General features: G+C 35.9%; 1 protein-coding gene across 10 annotated transcripts in view; it reads left to right on the top strand.

The window, feature by feature from the left end:
* NBEA (neurobeachin) overlaps nt 1-17,959 on the top strand; it is a 644,508-nt gene that overhangs the window by 184,904 nt on the left and 441,645 nt on the right. For all 10 annotated transcript variants that reach the window (XM_043477413.1, XM_043477415.1, XM_043477416.1 and 7 more), the window contains 3 exons: nt 14,972-15,080; nt 17,274-17,355; nt 17,580-17,703. In XM_043477413.1, coding sequence (XP_043333348.1) covers nt 14,972-15,080; nt 17,274-17,355; nt 17,580-17,703 — 315 coding nt within the window. The remainder of the gene's footprint in view (nt 1-14,971; nt 15,081-17,273; nt 17,356-17,579; nt 17,704-17,959) is intronic.

Here is a 17,959-nt window from a genome sequence, read left to right as displayed (position 1 = left end):
GATCTACCCTAAAATATTTCTTTTCAAAAACTGTTTTTAAACTCTATTTTCTCTCTTCTTATATTGCACCTTAACTGCTGTACATTTCACTGATATTTAATATATTGAAACTTTATAAGTCTAAGTGACACATCAAATGAAAATAAAAGTATTCTTCATCATCTTTCTTCACTTATGTCTTCTGGTCTTTTACCCAATTCAAAAACATTGGTCATTGGCACATATTTACAGAATTAAGAAAACACTTTAAACAGTTAAAATAAATGAATAAATAAAACCCACATTGTTTGTATGAATGAAATCATACTCACTGCTCTGCAATGAGTATATTATACTCTATACTAGAAACAGTATACTTTGTACTCTATACTTTTTACTGGAATATCTTCCTGGAACCTTTTCTTTTTTCTTTTTTTTAAAAAATTAATTAATTAATTAATTAATTTTTTCAGTGGGTTTTGTCATACATTAACACGAACCAGCAATAGATTTACCCGTATTTCCCATCCCGATCCCCCCTCCCACCTCCCTCTCCACCCGATTCCTCTGGGTCTTCCCAGTGCACCAGGCCCGAGCACTTGTCTCATGCATCCCACCTGGGCTGGTGACCTGTTTCACCCTAGATAATATACAGGCTGTTCTTTCGAAACATCCCACCCTCATCTTCTCCCACAGAGTTCAAAAATCTGTTCTGTACTTCTGTGTCTCTTTTTCTGTTTTGCATATAGGGTTGTCGTTACCATCTTTCTAAATTCCATATATATGTGTTAGTATGCTGTAATGTTCTTTATCTTTCTGGCTTACTTCACTCTGTATAATGGGCTCCAGTTTCATCCATCTCATTAGGACTGGTTCAAATGAATTCTTTTAATGGCTGAGTAATATTCCATGGTGTATATGTACCACAGCTTCCTTATCCATTCATCTGCTGATGGGCATCTAGGTTGCTTCCATGTCCTGGCTATTATAAACAGTGCTGCGATGACATTGGGGTGCATGTGTCTCTTTCAGATCTGGTTTCCTTGGTGTGTATGCCCAGAAGTGGGATTGCTGGGTCATATGGCAGTTCTATTTCCAGTTTTTTAAGAAATCTCCACACTGTTCTCCATAGCGGCTGTACTAGTTTGCATTCCCACCAACAGTGTAAGAGGGTTCCCTTTTCTCCACACCCTCTCCAGCATTTATTGCTTGTAGACTTTTGGATAGCAGCCATCCTGACTGGCGTGTAATGGTACCTCATTGTGGTTTTGATTTGCATTTCTCTGATAATGAGTGATGTTGAGCATCTTTTCATGTGTTTGTTAGCCATCTGTATGTCTTCTTTGGAGAAATGTCTGTTTAGTTCTTTGGCCCATTTTTTGATTGGGTCATTTATTTTTCTGGAATTGAGCTGCAGGAGTTGCTTGTATATTTTTGAGATTAATCCTTTGTCTGTTTCTTCATTTGCTATTATTTTCTCCCAATCTGAGGGCTGTCTTTTCACCTTACTTATAGTTTCCTTTGTAGTGCAAAAGCTTTTAAGTTTCATTAGGTCCCATTTGTTTAGTTTTGCTTTTATTTCCAATATTCTGGGAGGTGGGTCATAGAGGATCTTGCTGTGATTTATGTCGGAGAGTGTTTTGCCTATGTTCTCCTCTAGGAGTTTTATAGTTTCTGGTCTTACATTTAGATCTTTAATCCATTTTGAGTTTATTTTTGTGTATGGTGTTAGAAAGTGTTCTAGTTTCATTCTTTTACAAGTGGTTGACCAGTTTTCCCAGCACCACTTGTTAAAGAGGTTGTCTTTTTTCCATTGTATATCCTTGCCTCCTTTGTCAAAGATAAGGTGTCCATAGGTTCGTGGATTTATCTCTGGGCTTTCTATTCTGTTCCATTGATCTATATTTCTGTCTTTGTGCCAGTACCATACTGTCTTGATGACTGTGGCTTTGTAGTAGAGTCTGAAGTCAGGCAGGTTGATTCCTCCAGTTCCATTCTTCTTTCTCAGGATTACTTTGGCTATTCGAGGTTTTTTGTATTTCCATACAAATTGTGAAATTCTTTGGTCTAGTTCTGTGAAAAATACCGTTGGTAGCTTGATAGGGATTGCATTGAATCTATAGATTGCTTTGGGTAGAATAGCCATTTTGACAATATTGATTCTTCCAATCCATGAACACGGTATGTTCTCCATCTGTTTGTGTCCTCTTTGATTTCTTTCATCAGTGTTTTATAGTTTTCTATGTATAGGTCTTTTGTTTCTTTAGGTAGATATACTCCTAAGTATTTTATTCTTTTTGTTGCAATGGTGAATGGTATTGTTTCCTTAATTTCTCTTTCTGTTTTTCATTGTTAGTATATAGGAATGCAAGGGATTTCTGTGTGTTAATTTTATATCCTGCAACTTTACTATATTCATTGATTAGCTCTAGTAATTTTCTGGTAGAGTCTTTAGGGTTTTCTATGTAGAGGATCATGTCATCTGCAAACAGTGAGAGTTTCACTTCTTCTTTTCCTATCTGGATTCCTTTTACTTCTTTTTCTGCTCTGATTGCTGTGGCCAAAACTTCCAACACTATGTTGAATAGTAGTGGTGAGAGTGGGCACCCTTGTCTTGTTCCTGATTTCAGGGGAAATGCTTTCAATTTTTCACCATTGAGGGTGATGCTTGCTGTGGGTTTGTCATATATAGCTTTTATTATGTTGAGGTATGTTCCTTCTATTCCTGCTTTTTGGAGAGTTTTAATCATAAATGAGTGTTGAATTTTGTCAAAGGCTTTCTCTGCATCTATTGAGATAATCATATGGTTTTTATCTTTCAATTTGTTAATGTGGTGTATTACATTGATTGATTTGCGGATATTAAAGAATCCTTGCATTCCTGGGATAAAGCCCACTTGGTCGTGTATGATTTTTTTAATATGTTGTTGGATTCTGTTTGCTAGAATTTTGTTAAGGATTTTTGCATCTATGTTCATCAGTGATATTGGCCTGTAGTTTTCTTTTTTTGTGGCATCTTTGTCTGGTTTTGGAATTAGGGTGATGGTGGCCTCATAGAATGAGTTTGGAAGTTACCTTCTTCTGCAATTTTCTGGAAGAGTTTGAGTAAGATAGGTGTTAGCTCTTCTCTAAATTTTTGGTAGAATTCAGCTGTGAAGCCATCTGGTCCTGGGCTTTTGTTTGCTGGAAGATTTTTGATTACAGTTTCGATTTCCTTGCTTGTGATGGGTCTGTTAAGATCTTCTATTTCTTCCTGGTTCAGTTTTGGAAAGTTATACTTTTCTAAGAATTTGTCCATTTCATCCAAGTTGTCCATTTTATTGGCATAGAGCTGCTGGTAGTAGTCTCTTATGATCCTTTGTATTTCAGTGTTGTCTGTTGTGATCTCTCCATTTTCATTTCTAATTTTGTTAATTTGGTTCTTCTCTCTTTGTTTCTTAATGAGTCTTGCTAATGGTTTGTCAATTTTGTTTATTTTTTCAAAAAACTAGCTTTTAGCTTTGTTGATTTTTGCTATGGTCTCTTTAGTTTCTTTTGCATTTATTTCTGCCCTGATTTTTAAGATTTCTTTCCTTCTGCTAACCCTGGGGTTCTTCATTTCTTCCTTCTCTAATTGCTTTAGGTGTAGAGTTAGGTTATTTATTTGGCTTTTTTCTTGTTTCTTGATGTAAGCCTGTAATGCTATGAACCTTCCCCTTAGCACTGCTTTTACAGTGTCCCATAGGTTTTAGGTTGTTGTGTTTTCATTTTCATTCATTTCTATACATATTTTGATTTCTTTTTTGATTTCTTCTATGATTTGTTGGTTATTCAGAAGCGTGTTATTTAACCTCCATATGTTTAAATTTTTAAGAATTTTTTTCCTGTAATTTAGATCTAATCTTACTGCACTGTGGTCAGTAAAGATGACTGGAATGATTTCAATTTTTTTGAATTTTCCAAGACCAGATTTATGGCCCAGGATGTGATCTATTCTGGAGAAGGTTCCGTGTGCACTTGAGAAAAAGGTGAAGTTGATTGTTTTGGGGTGAAATGTCCTATAGATATCAGTTAGGTCTAGCTGGTCCATTGTGTCATTTAAGGTTTGTGTTTCCTTGTTAATTTTCTGTTTAGTTGATCTATCCATAGTTGTGAGTGGGGTATTAAAGTCTCCCACTATTATTGTGTTACTCTTAATTTCCTCTTTCATACTCGTTAGTGTTTGCCGTACATATTGCGGTTCTGCTATGTTGGGTGCATATATATTTATAATTGTTATATCTTCTTCTTGGATTGATCCTTTGATCATTATGTAGTGTCCTTCTTTGTCTCTTTTCACATCCTTTATTTGAAAGTCTATTTTATCTGATATGAGTATTGCGACTCCTGCTTTCTTTTGGTCTCCGTTTGCATGAAATATTTTTTTTCCAGCCCTTCACTTTTAGTCTGTATGTGTCTCTTGTTTTGAGGTGGGTCTCTTGTAGACAGCATATATAGGGGTCTTGTTTTTGTATCCATTCAGCCAATCTTTGTCTTTTGGTTGGGGCATTCAACCCATTTACATTTAGGGTAATTATTGATAGGTGTGGTCCCGTTGGCATTTACTTTTTGTTTTGGGTTCACGTTTATACAGCCTTTCTGCATTTCCTGTCTAGAGAAGATCCTTTAGCATTTGTTGAAGAGCTGGTTTGGTGGTGCTGAATTCTCTCAGCTTCTGCTTATCTGTAAAACTTTTGAATTCTCCTTCATATCTGAATGAGATCCTTGCTGGATACAGTAATCTAGGTTGTAGGTTATTCTCTTTCATTACTTTCAGTACATCCTGCCATTCCCTTCTGGCCTGGAGGGTTTCTATTGATAGATCAGCTGTTATCCTTATGGCAATCCCTTTGTGTGTTATTTGTTGTTTCTCCCTTGCTGCTTTTAATATTTGTTCTTTGTGTTTGATCTTTGTTAATTTGATTAATATGTGTCTTGGGGTGTTTCGCCTTGGGTTTATCCTGTTTGGGCCTCTCTGGGTTTCTTGGACTTGGGTGGCTATTTCCTTCCCCATTTTAGGGAAGTTTTCAGCTATTATCTCCTCGAGTATTTTCTCATGGCCTTTCTTTTTGTCTTCTTCTTCTGGAACTCCTATGATTCGAATGTTGGGGCGTTTCACATTGTCCCAGAGGTCCCTGAGGTTGTCCTCATTTCTTTTGATCCTTTTTTCTTTTTTCCTCTCTTAAATTTCTATTAATGGGGGAATTTGTTGACAAATAAGTTATAGTTCATTTATTAAATGGAATACTGTGTAGTTATAAGACCAGTGAGATAAGTCTCTACATATAGATACAACAACTAAATTGTTAAAAGGTTAAAAATAAATAGTTAAGATGGATATGTATTATCAATAGATGCTATTTTTGTTTAAAGAAGAGAACATGAGAACATAGTACTTATTATATTTGCAGTGAGAAAGTCTAGTCAAGTTCATAAGAAATAAATCAAGAACAGTGGTTTCTAATGGGGAGTTGGTAGAAATGAAGGTATATATAGATTATGTTAATATTTTAATCATATTAATGTTAGTTATAGAAACAATTTTTTCAGGAACAAATTGTTTAAAAAACTGCAAACATTGAATGTAAAACGCACCTTTAAAATCTTGAGCTTTCAGGAATTGCATTATTAATGGAATTGGATTAAGTAGAATCAATGACTGGTTAGTTAAAATGAGTTACCTATTGGAGAATGATGGAACAGGACTAGGTTTAAGTACTTATCTACACAGTTTAAATAATTCCTATCAATGTGATTATGAAGTTAAATTCAGTAGTAAAAAGAAAAAAACACTTAAAGCATATACAGCTTGATAGTTAATAGAGAAAATTGATTAATAATATACATGTAGTTCATTGGCTCTCAAGTTGGACTGCCTAGGTTTGGATCTTCCCTTAGCCGTGTGTTTTCTGAGTGGTTTTAGAAACATCTTTGAATCTCAGTTTTTATCCCTATAAATGAATAAAATCATACCACTTCCCTCACTGACCTTTATCATTAAATATATATACTATATAATAAATATAAAGAGTTCACAGCATATTGCTACATGCTAATTTGAATAGTTAACCAAAAGGTTAATTATTTAAAGTGCAGTTTTGATAAGAGTGGACTACTTCTTCCTTATATCTTACATACCTGACACCAAATATAAATATGAAACACTAGTGGTATTCAAATAGAAATGAGATGTTTCTACTATAATCTAATCATCACTAGCATTTCAGGATTTGAAACAAAACACTATTAGTAGCAGGAAATAGGTGCCGTAATTAATATACCTAAAATCCTAGGAGAGATATCTTTAAAACTGCTCAAAAAGAAGATATCACCCAAAGTCAGCATCTCATTTGTGTGTGGGAGAATCATTCTATAGTGAAGTGAAATTGTGTCTGTGGAGGAAACTAAACTGAAGTTTAGGTGGGCTCATCTCTACTAGCACTGAGTTTTTGATTTCTGTAAGTACCTAGGACACAGCTTAGGATATAATTCATATACTTTGTTAGCTGAACTAGAGATAGGTTTGGCGTCTCTCATAAAAATTGAGAAGTCTGTTCCAAATAATAAATGTAGTTACTCCCACTGCTTGACGGTGGAACTTAAACCCCCTCTCCTTGAGTGAGGGATGGACTTACATCACCAGTCATATGTCATTTTGATAGCATGTTCCCTGATGTGATATGATAAGGGCACTTCATTTCTGTGGTATTCTTCTAAGAAACAAAAAACCTCAGTCTAATTATAAGCCTCTCAGTTGAGTGACATTCTTCAGAATACTTGACCAGTACTCTTCAAAACTGTTAAAAGACATGAAACACAATGGATGAGAACCTAGTAAAGATCAGAAAGGTCTAAATGTACAGTGGTATTCTGGATTAGATACTGAACAGAAAAAAATAAGTCGTGATGAAATTTAAATAAAGTCTGTAGTTAATAATATTATACCTGTGTTCATTCTTAGTTTTGACATATGTACCATGATTAGGTATGTTAACATATGGGATAGCTGGGTAAGTAATATAAGGAACCTCTCTGTAGTATCCTTTCAACTTTTCTGTAAATCTTAAGAATTTTCAAAATAAAGACACAGAAAATTGAGTAACCTTCTCTTTGATATGTGCTTGAATAGAAAGCCAAACTGGTTCTTCTTGAAGATGGCTTAATTACAGGGACAGAATCTGACAAATGGTTCAACTAGATGATCAAAATGCCCAATGTTATACCATAGTAAGACTATGACAATTTTAGCTTAAAATTTTTAAAGCACATGTTACTGGATATTTACTGTGGAAATAAAAGTTTCTCAACCAAGTATGTTTGTCTAATGTCTTAAACTTCAAACACTGTTGCTTCTGGATGAATTCTAAAAGATAGTTTCACTCAAAAGTACACTATCGGTAGTTAAATGAAACAAAATGCTGTTAGTTGTTCATTCTAGCAATTGCCTGTTATGTGTTGACAGTTGTTTACCTAATAGTTTCTTTCTTTTTTGGACTAGTTGAAATTAGTCCAGTTTATTGTCTGTTAGTAAAAAGTACTGGTGCAGATTCTGGGAATACAGCAGTTAAAAGAATTTAAAAAAAAAAAAATGCTTTCTTCTCATCTACTCTAAACTCCAAGCTTGGCTCTCTTCTACCAAAATGTTGGCTTTTGTAGGTACTTGGGTAGGTATAAATGAGTCTTGATGTTCTGCTGGAGTACCAGTAGACTAAAAATGCCAATCTGTGAGGGTTTTTTCTCTTCCATGGTACTGATCAAACAGCTAATGAAGTATGTTAGCAGCCTAAGTTAAAGAGTAAAAAGCAGCAAATCTTGATCTCAGTGATCTCTGCCTTCCATTCTCTCTCCTCTCCTCTGTCTTCCCCTTCCAAGGCATATTAACTTTGACTTCTGTGTAAGTTACCATCAGAATGGCAAGAGGTACCTGAAATGATGGGATGAATTTTCCTTGTCCTTGAACTTGTGGAAGTAAAAGGATATTGGAGTGCTAGGATGCTGGCTTCAGGACCTCCACCATGATAAGTTACGTACTTCAGATCAGTGTGCTTAGAGGGATCTTTCCCTTACAACAACCGCAGGGACTTCGTATAAAATTCACACCAGGGGGATCTGAGTGCAACATTGTGAAAACAGGAGATAACAACTCATTTGAAGGGGCATAAAAGACGGACACAAGAGATAAGAGAGAATCAAGTTATGTACTCAATGAAATAGAACTAGTGTGGAAGCTCTGATGGAATCTTTCAACTTTATTTTTTGGAAGTGCATCTGAAATTCAAGTAGACTACCAAAGGTGACATTCTGCCTCTTTAAATTATTATTTTTCTGTATTCACCCAAATTAGTAAACTGAAGATCTCAAAGCATGGACCAAAAACATAAAATGAGAGAAAATATAAAGGCATAGGAGACTTACCAGGACTGCTAAGAATAATTGGAGAAGAAACAAGATGGGCAAAAAAGATATCCTGAAACACTTTGTACCACTAAAAACTTAAACATGTTGAGGAAAATATAACAGAATTCCTTTCAGATGTGTAGCTCAGTACACAAAAGTAAGGAACATTTTCTCATGTGCCATATCAAACATAATAGGAGTTATAATTCTTAAGAAGCAAGATCATATTGAAACAAGCTATTTAGCTTTTAAACAAATAACAAAAATAACTTCTGGAAATGAAAAGGTACTAACTTTAAAACTCCATGGACATGTTAAACAGATTATATGTAACTTAAGAAAGAATTGGTGAACTAGAAGAAATACGTGTAAGGAGTACCTAGAAACAAAGATGACAAATAGGAAAGGAGGTTAAGTATGTGTAGAAAGAATGAAAGATTTCATAGAATAAAATACCTAGGAATAAGTTTAACCAAGGAAATGGAAAGATCTATATACTGAAAACTATGACATTGATAAGGAAAAAATAAAAATTGAAGAAGACACAGACAAAGGTAAAGATATACCATGCTCATGGTTTGGAAGAATCAGTTTTGTTAAAATGCACATACTACCCAAAGTGATCTACAGATTGAATGCAATTGCTATCAAAATGACAATGGCATTTTCTTACAGAAATAGACATACAATTCTAAAATGTTTATGGAACCACAGAAGACACTGAATAGCCGAAGCAGTCTTGAGAAAGAGCAAAGCTGAAGGCATCACATTTCCTGATTTTAGATTATAACCCAAACTTACACAGTTTTCAAAACCATATGGTCTTAGCAGAAACACAGACACATAAGTCAATGGAACAAAATAGTCCAGACGTAAACTGACACACATGACCACTACTTCTTGACAAAGGAGCCAAGACATAACAATGAGAAAAAAATACTATCTGCAATAAATGATGGGAAAACTGGACCAAGTTCAATTCACTTCAGTCACTCACTTGTGTCTGACTCTTTGCAACCCCATAGACTGCAGCACGCCAGGCCTCCCTGTCCATCACTAACTCCCAAAGTTTACTCAAACCCATGTCCATTGAGTCAGTGATGCCATCCAAGCATCTCATCCTCTATCATCCCCTTCTCCTCCTGCCTGCCTTCCGTCTTTCCCAACCTCAGAGTCTTTTTCAAATAAGTCAACTCTTTGCATCAGGTGGCCAAAGTATTGGAGTTTCAGCTTCAACATCAGTCCTTCCAGTGAATTTCCAGGACTGATTTCCTTTAGGATTGACTGGTTTTATCTCCTTGCAGTCCAAGGGACTCGCAAGAGTCTTCTCCAACACCAAAGTTCAAAAGCATCAATTCTTTGGCGCTCAGCTTTCTTTATAGTTCAACTCTCACATTCATACATGACTACTGGAAAAACCATAGCCTTGACTAGACAGACGTTTGTTGGCAAAGTAATGTCTCTGCTTTTTAATATGCTGTCTAGGTTGGTCATAACTTTCCTTCCATGGAGTAGGTGTCTTTTAATTTCATGGCTTCAGTCACCATCTGCAGTGATTTTGGAGCCCCCCAAAATAAAATCAGACACTATCTCCACTGTTCCCCCATCTATTTGCCATGAAGTGATGGGACTGGATACCATGATCTTAGTTTTCTGAATGTTGAGCTTTAAGCCAACTTTTTCACTCTCCTCTTTCACTTTCATCAAGAGGCTCTTTAGTTCTTCTTCACTTTCTGCCATAAGGATGGTGTCATCTGCATATCTGAGGTTATTGATATTTTTCCCGGCAATCTTGATTCCAGCTTGTGCTTCCTCCAGCCCAGCGTTTCTGATGATGTACTCCACATGTAAGTTAAATAAGCAGGGTGACAATATACGCCCTTGACATACTCCTTTTCCTATTTGGAACCAGTTCGTTGTTCCATGTCCAGTTCTAACTGTTGCTTCTTGACCTGCGTACAGATTTCTCAAGAGGCAGGTCAGGTGGTCTGGTATGCCCATCTCTCTCAGAATTTTCCACAGTTTATTGTGATCCACACAGTCAAAGGCTTTGGCGTAGTCAATAAAACAGAAATACATGTTTTTCTGTAACTCTCTTGCTTTTTTGGTGATCCAGCGGATGTTGACTTTTTGATCTCTGGTTCCTCTGCCCTTTCTAAAACCAGCTTGAACATCTGGAAGCTCACGGTTCATGTATTGCTGAAGCCTGGCTTGGAGAATTTTGAGCATTATTTACTAGCATGTGAGATGAGTGCAATTGTGTGGTAGTTTGAGCATTCTTTGGCTTTGCCTTTCTTTGGTATTGGAATGAAAACTGACCTTTTCCAGTCCTGTGGCCACTGCTGAGTTTTCCACATTTGCTGGCATACTGAATGCAGCATTTTCACAGCATCATCTTTTAGGATTTGAAATAGCTCAACTGGAATTCCATCACCTCCAATAGCTTTGTTCATAGCGATGCTTCCTAAGGCCCACTTGACTTCACATTCCAGGATGTCTGGCTCTAGGTGAGTGATCACACCATCGTGATTATCTGGGTCATGAAAATCTTTTTTGTACAGTTCTTCTGTGTATTTTTGCCACCTCTTCTTAATATCCTCTGCTTCTGTTAGGTCCATACCATTTCTGTCCTTTATTGAGCCCATCTTTGCATGAAGTGTTCCCTTGGTATCTCTCATTTTCTTGAAGAGATCTCTAGTCTTTCCCATTCTGTTGTTTTCCTCTATTTCTTTGCATTGATCACTAAGGAAGGCTTTCTTTTCTCTCCTTGCTATTCTTTGGAACTCTGCATTCAAGTGGGTATATCTTTCCTTTTCTCCTTTGCTTTTCACTTCTCTTCTTTTCACAGCTGTTTTTAAGGCCTCCTCAGACAGGCATTTAGCTTTTTTGCATTTTTTTTTCTTGGTGATGGTCTTGATCAACACCCTCTTCCAACAACACAGGAGAAGACTCTACACATAGACATCACCAAATGGCCAACACCAAAATCAGGTTGATTATTTTCTTTGCAGACTGAGATGGAGAAGCTCTGTACAGTCAGCAAAAACAAGACCAGAAACTGATTGTGGCTCAGGTCATGAACTCCTTATTGCCAAATTCAGACTTAAATGGAAGAAAGTAGGGAAAACCACTAGACCATTCAGTTATGACCTCAATCAAATCCCTTATGATTGATTATACAGTGAACGTGAGAAATCATTTTAAGGGACTAGATCTGATAGACAGAGTGCCTGATGAACTATGGGCAGAGGTTTGTGTAAACTGGACAACCAATTGCCAAAGTATGAAACTGCAATTCTGTCTTACACATTAGATAAAAATTAACTCAAAATGAAAAAAAAATTAACTCAAGATCGATTAAAGACTTGAGCATTACACCAGAAAACATAGGAGGTAAGCTCCTTGAAGTCAGTCTTGGCAGTGGTTTTACGGATTTGACAACAAAAGCAAAAATAAACAATTACAGCAACCTAACAAATTTCTGTCCAGCAAAGTAAATTCAACAATATGAAAAAGAAACCTACTGAATGGGAGGAATGTTTGCAAATCATATCACTGATAAGATATTAATATATAAAATATATAAAGACTTCATAAACTTAGGAGCAAATAATCCAATTTAGAAATAGAAGATGTGAATAGACATTTTTCCAAGGAAGACATACAACAGTACAAGAAAATGTGCTCAATATTCCTAATGCAAATCTAAGCCATACCTGTTAGAATGACTGTTATCAAAAAGGTAAGAGGTACAAAGAAAACAATCCATGTCCACTGTTGGTGTGAATATAAATCGGTGCATCCACTATGGAAAACTTTATGGAGATTCTTCAAGAAATTAAAAGTAGAACTACCATATGGTCCAGTGATGTCACTTTTGGGAATCTATATCCAATGGGATTAAAATCAGAATCTCAAAGAGATTTCTGTACCCTCATGTTCATTACAGCATTCTTTGCAAATAGCCAGACATGGAAACAATCTAACTGTTCATCTGTGGATGAATAGATAAAGAAAACGTGGACAGTTAGGTTGTAGATTTCCCTGTTCTTTTATTTATAAAGTGTAATATTACCCAGGCATAAAAATAAGGCTATCCTGGCATATGGCACAGCTTTGATGGATCTTGAGGGCTCTATGCTAAGTGAAATAAGTCAGACAGAGAAAGACAAATACTCTGCCATCTCACTCGTATGTGGAATCTGTAGAAACCAAACTCATAGAAATAGAGAACAGATGGGGCACTTCCCACAGCCTGCAGGGTAGAGACTAGGAGAAATGAGTGGATGAGGTCAAAAGGTACAAGCTTCCAGTTGTAAGATAAATGAGGTCTGGGGATGAAGTGTACCATATGGTCACTATAGTTAACAATACTGTATTGTATATTTGAAGGTTTCTAAGAGAATCGATTTCACCACAAGAAAATGTTTTCATCACAAGGTTTGTGAAGTAAATTAATGAAGTAAATAGCACACTTCTAAATAACCTCTGGGTATAAAAAGAAATCACAATGAAAAATAGAAGATAATTTGGTTTGAATAGAAGCAGAGCCACAATGCAATCCTCATGCATTGCTGATGGGAAAGTAAAGTTCTCCAGTCACATTCCAAGAGGGGTTTCTAATTTCTTAAAAAATGTAGCATGTATCATACAACCTGAAGTCTATTTCCGTCTTAAAGTTAAGCATGTTCCCTGAATATATACCCTAGTGAAAACTCTCTGAACTGAATGCATAGAGTTGGGTCTTCCGTTAGCTGTCCTGTGGGAAACAGAATCCTGTGATTTCCAGGGCCAGTGCGCCCACTTTGTGCCTGAAATGATGAATGCCGTGTTTGGCTTTATGTTGACTGCTGTGCAGCAGCATTTATTGGTGAGTACTGTTTAAAAGGAGACTGCGAGAGGAAGCTGTCTCATCTCTTCCCTGGTGTAAACACAGTATTCGTCAAGTCCCCCAGGAGCTGGAGTCAAGCCCCTGTGTAAGCACTCACACTGTAGGAGGCAATCAGGAGAGCGTGCGTTTCTCCAGTAGCTGAAATTGTGTGTCACAGTTAAGAGGCTGCCCTAACGTTCAGATAGCCTCATTCAACCAGTTCTGTGTGTCAAAAGATATATCGAGGGATATATATTGGCATTTCTGTTTTCCTGACCAGGAACAAATGAAAGTGCCTGACTTCCTTTCCTTAGGTGTGGCTTGAGTTGGAAGAGACCAAAGTCTTCCCCTTGGTAATCCTGTAACATCCATCTGTCCTGACATATACATAGCCGTTAGGCACTTGCCCTAGCTGCCTCTTGGGTTTAGGTAATTCTGCTGTTTTCCCTTCTGGGCTGAGGAGGATTGGGTGAGGGGAACAGCTGTCCCGCCTCTTTTGTGTTGTGTACTGTGGAGGAGAGGATTTCCAGGTGAGTGGTGTCCAGATAAATGGTTCGTTATTTGATTTCTATATTGATTAAGATGGCGAAAGCTCCTGTTAACAGACAGTGAAGTTTTAGTAACTTACCACACTAGTAGTTTCTTTTTTATTAACTTAAGAGCCAAGTGGGTATCCTCGGTAGGTGATTTCTTCAAGCGATGCTCCTTTCATCTGGTACCTCTTCGTCCTTATCGTAAAGCTTCTGTATTGCTTCTATGGGGAAGAGTTTTTTTCTGTGGGCTAGACCTAAAAATGACCCACAGACTTTCTGCTCAAATTCCATTGACTAGAACTCAGTCTAGTGGCCACATGTAGCTGCAATAGAGACTAGAATTACAGCAGCTCTGGGCTCAGGAAAAAAGGAACGAAAGTTTGGTGATTATCTAGTCAGTTTATGTTATAGTTGCCAAATCCAAACAACAAGGAAAATCAATGTAAGAAATGAGATACTGAGGGTTTAGAGCCAAAAAGATCCAGATCCAGACCTGTAAGAAAGTGATGTGAATGAGAGGTGAGTAGTAATTCCCTGGGCTCAAGCTAAGCGTTCCAGGAGGTCTCTAATAAAGCTGTGCTGCAGTCCATGGGGTTGCAAAGAGTTGGACAGCACTTAGCAACTGAGCAACAACAAAAATTCTAGGTATGGGTTTGTTGGGGGAGCAGTTAAATGAGCCAACAGTTAAATGAGCCACAAATACAGGCAGTAATGAATTTCCTTTACTTCTGCCAAATTATTTGCTTTGTATTCATTTTTAACCATAATTTAAAAATTTTGTTATTAAAGTTTTACATAGATTTTGGACAGAAAGGTTTTGAAAAATCTGTGCTCTGTATATTAAACCAATAATTTAGCATAATAAAATAACTCATAAATAGTTATTAGAAAGTTGAAAATTACAGCTGTCAACATTTATATAATATTTTGTAATTTGTATACCTAACATTTCAGTTTGTGCAGATGATTTGAGAAGTGTTTAAATAGTAGTCTTGGTAATTTAGAAGGCAGCTATGCTATAAACTGTCATTTGTTTTAGAAGATGAAAGTTAGTAAACATAACTACTTCTGTAATTCTGTATCTGCTTATAGATTTTACTACTTATCATAAAGTCATATGGTTAGAAAATCCAGTGTGTTTAATAGTATTATGTTTTTCCCCCTTTTTCTTCAGAAGAAAAGTTGAAATCATGCATACCCACAGCCTTTTCACTCTTCTTGGAGAAAGGCTGATGTTGCATACAAACACTGTGACTGTCACCACATACAACACCCTTTATGAGGTAAAACTTTTTAAATGTGTGATGAGAATTTTAAACGTATGCAGTGGAAACTCTATGTGATTGAAGTAGTAGTTGGTCATCTAAAAAGGTAGTAATTCTTAAAAAATAATGAACACATAGTTACATTTTTAAAACTTTGTTTTAAAGGAAAGTTAATTTATGAAATTAAGAGGTCAGCAGAACATACTACAGTGCTGGAAGACACTTGGGGAAGGTCAATCTAACAAGAACGATCTTAAGATTCTCATCCTGGTTTTACAGCAGTGCCCTGTTTACAACAGATTGTGCCCTATCTCATCTGCAGCTAAAGAATAAAGGATTCTGATTAGAGAGAAGGCTGCCTACAAATTAGTAGGCAGCTTCTTGGAACTTATGCACAGAACTTAAACCATTTGAATCTGTTTTGTGCTTAAATCAAAGAGCTTTGATCAAATGCATAATCTGCCATATCTTTACATATTTGTTGGTAGCAATTTGTATTAAAGAAATCACAAGTGCAAATAAAAAGTCATTTATTATTTAAAAAAAAAACTTTGTTTTGAAACATATCCATGTACAATTACTTGCCAGTCTTCCTATGTTGTGCCTAGGCCTTTTCTTTGAGTATTTAAACAACAAAGTGTTTGTTTCAATAAAAGTATGAGCGTGAAGACAGGGTTGCTTGTGCCCTATATTTATTATTTTAATAACAGTAGGTTATTTTTAATTTTCAGTCAGTATCTTTTTGATACACATTTATAGTATACTTAAGTAAATGTTCTATCTTCTTTCTTGTTTTTTTTTAAGTCTGAGCAGAAATGTAAGAAAAATGCCACTGCTGGATGTCATGATCTTTTTCTGATCTGAAAGGCCATCCCTGTCTCTTGATTATTTTACTCTCCATCCCCAACTTTTATAAGTAGCTATGTATAACTAAGCTCTCAAGTAACTTGTATAGTTTCCTCAAAGTTTTCTATATTACTTTAGGTTGAGCTATTTAAAAAGTTTCATTCAAAACTCAGTGTGTTAACCTAAATCATGAAATTAAGTCATAATATAAAGTGATATCATTATTAAATATAATTTCATTGGGTTTTTTTAATATATGCAAGAAAAGAGGTAAACACAGGGTATAGCCTAAAATACAGTGAAAAATCATATATCCGTAATTTCTGTATGATTATTCATTCTTCAGTGTGACAGATGTTTGTTGACTATGGGCAGTGTGTTAGGCACTTTGCTAATTGCTGGGAATGTAGCAGTGAAAAGGGTGTATAGAAATCCTGGACTCATAGAGCTTGGGTGCTAGTAGAAAAGTCAGTAAATGTTTTAGAATTCTGTCTTTCCTTTATATGGTCAACATTGGTAATTTCTTCTTACTTAAAAGAAGTTTAACAAAAAAACTCATTGGGGGACTTCCCTGGTGGTCCAGTGGTTAGGAATCGCCTTACAATGCCAGGGACATGGGTTTGATCCCTGGTCCTAGAAGATCCCACACACCTTGGAGTAACTAAGCCCATGCTCCACAGCTACTGAGCCTACACTCCAGGGCCCGTGGGCTGCAACTCCTAAAGTCTGGGCACCTACAGCCCGTGCTCTGTAACAAAAGAAGCACTGGAATGAGAAGCCCGGGCACCACAATGAAGAGTAGCCCCTGCTTACCACAACTAGAGAAAGTCCACATGCAGCAACAAACAACCAGCGTGGCCAAAGATAAATAAATTAATTAAAACTTAAAAAAAAAAACCTCATTGGTTAATGACAATGAGCCACATTTTTTATAAAGATTTTTTCTTTATTGTTCTTCATTTGAAGTTGGCATCCAGGCTCAGACATTATTTTCTTATTTACTGATTTTCTAAGTTTTTTTTTTTTTAATGACAAAATAACAGTCAAGTGTTTATGGTCCCCAATTTAAATGTTTTAAAGATGTGCACTGAAAAGTGATTTCAAACAGAATTTGTTCTTGGAATTCCTAGTGAATCTTCCCTTCTATAGCTACTGGCTTTAGTTTTGTCTGTATCTGTAACAAACAAAATTTGAAGACTGTAGAATTAAAAGAGTTTAGAAGTATGTGGAATTTACTGGAAGACCCTTTAAAAGATATATTTCTTTTGATATGAAAAAATAGACATTTTTTGCAGATTCTTTGTATATCTATAATTTGTAATTATGAATTTATTTTCTAAATTCAATTCAAATTCTGTCTTTTAGATTTTGACAGAGCAAGTATGTACTCAAGTTGTACACAAACCACATCCAGAGCCAGATTCTACAGTGAAAATTCAGAATCCAAGTGAGCAAAGAGCAATTCTTTAATGCAGTAGTAACATGGTAACATGTGAAACTAAATCAAAACTTTTCCTAACCACCTGAGTCGGTATGGCATTTATAGTTTAACTTACAACATTTACAACTCACCAATCATGCTAAGCATTTAGTTGAAAATCAGTAAAGACTATTGGAGCAGAAAATATGATGCAGTTATAAATCTTTACTGTAACCTTTATTTGTTTTCAGTGATTCTTAAAGTGGTGGCAACTTTGTTGAAAAACTCTACACCAAGTGCAGAACTCATGGAAGTCCGTCGTTTATTTTTATCTGATATGATAAAACTTTTCAGTAACAGCCGAGAAAATAGAAGGTGAGTAGTTTAAATGCTATACCAAAGCTTTATCCCATAACTAATCTTATTTTCTCTCCATTATTTTCAGTCTCTTGCAAAGAAAAAATTTACATAACCTATATTGCTAATGCTTTTAATCATTAGAAAAGGCATTTATGTCTCTTTGATATAGTTTGCTTACTTTCATTTATTTTTATATAATTTTATTTAACTTTATGGGTAATATATTTTAATAGTATATATGAATATACATACCTCAAACCCCTTATTTAAA

The sequence above is a fragment of the Cervus canadensis genome, chromosome 9, assembly GCF_019320065.1.
Source record: "Cervus canadensis isolate Bull #8, Minnesota chromosome 9, ASM1932006v1, whole genome shotgun sequence".
Taxonomy (NCBI): Eukaryota; Metazoa; Chordata; class Mammalia; order Artiodactyla; family Cervidae; genus Cervus; species Cervus canadensis.
Note: the sequence above shows the minus strand (reverse complement) of the source record. Positions and strands in the feature narration are given on the sequence as shown.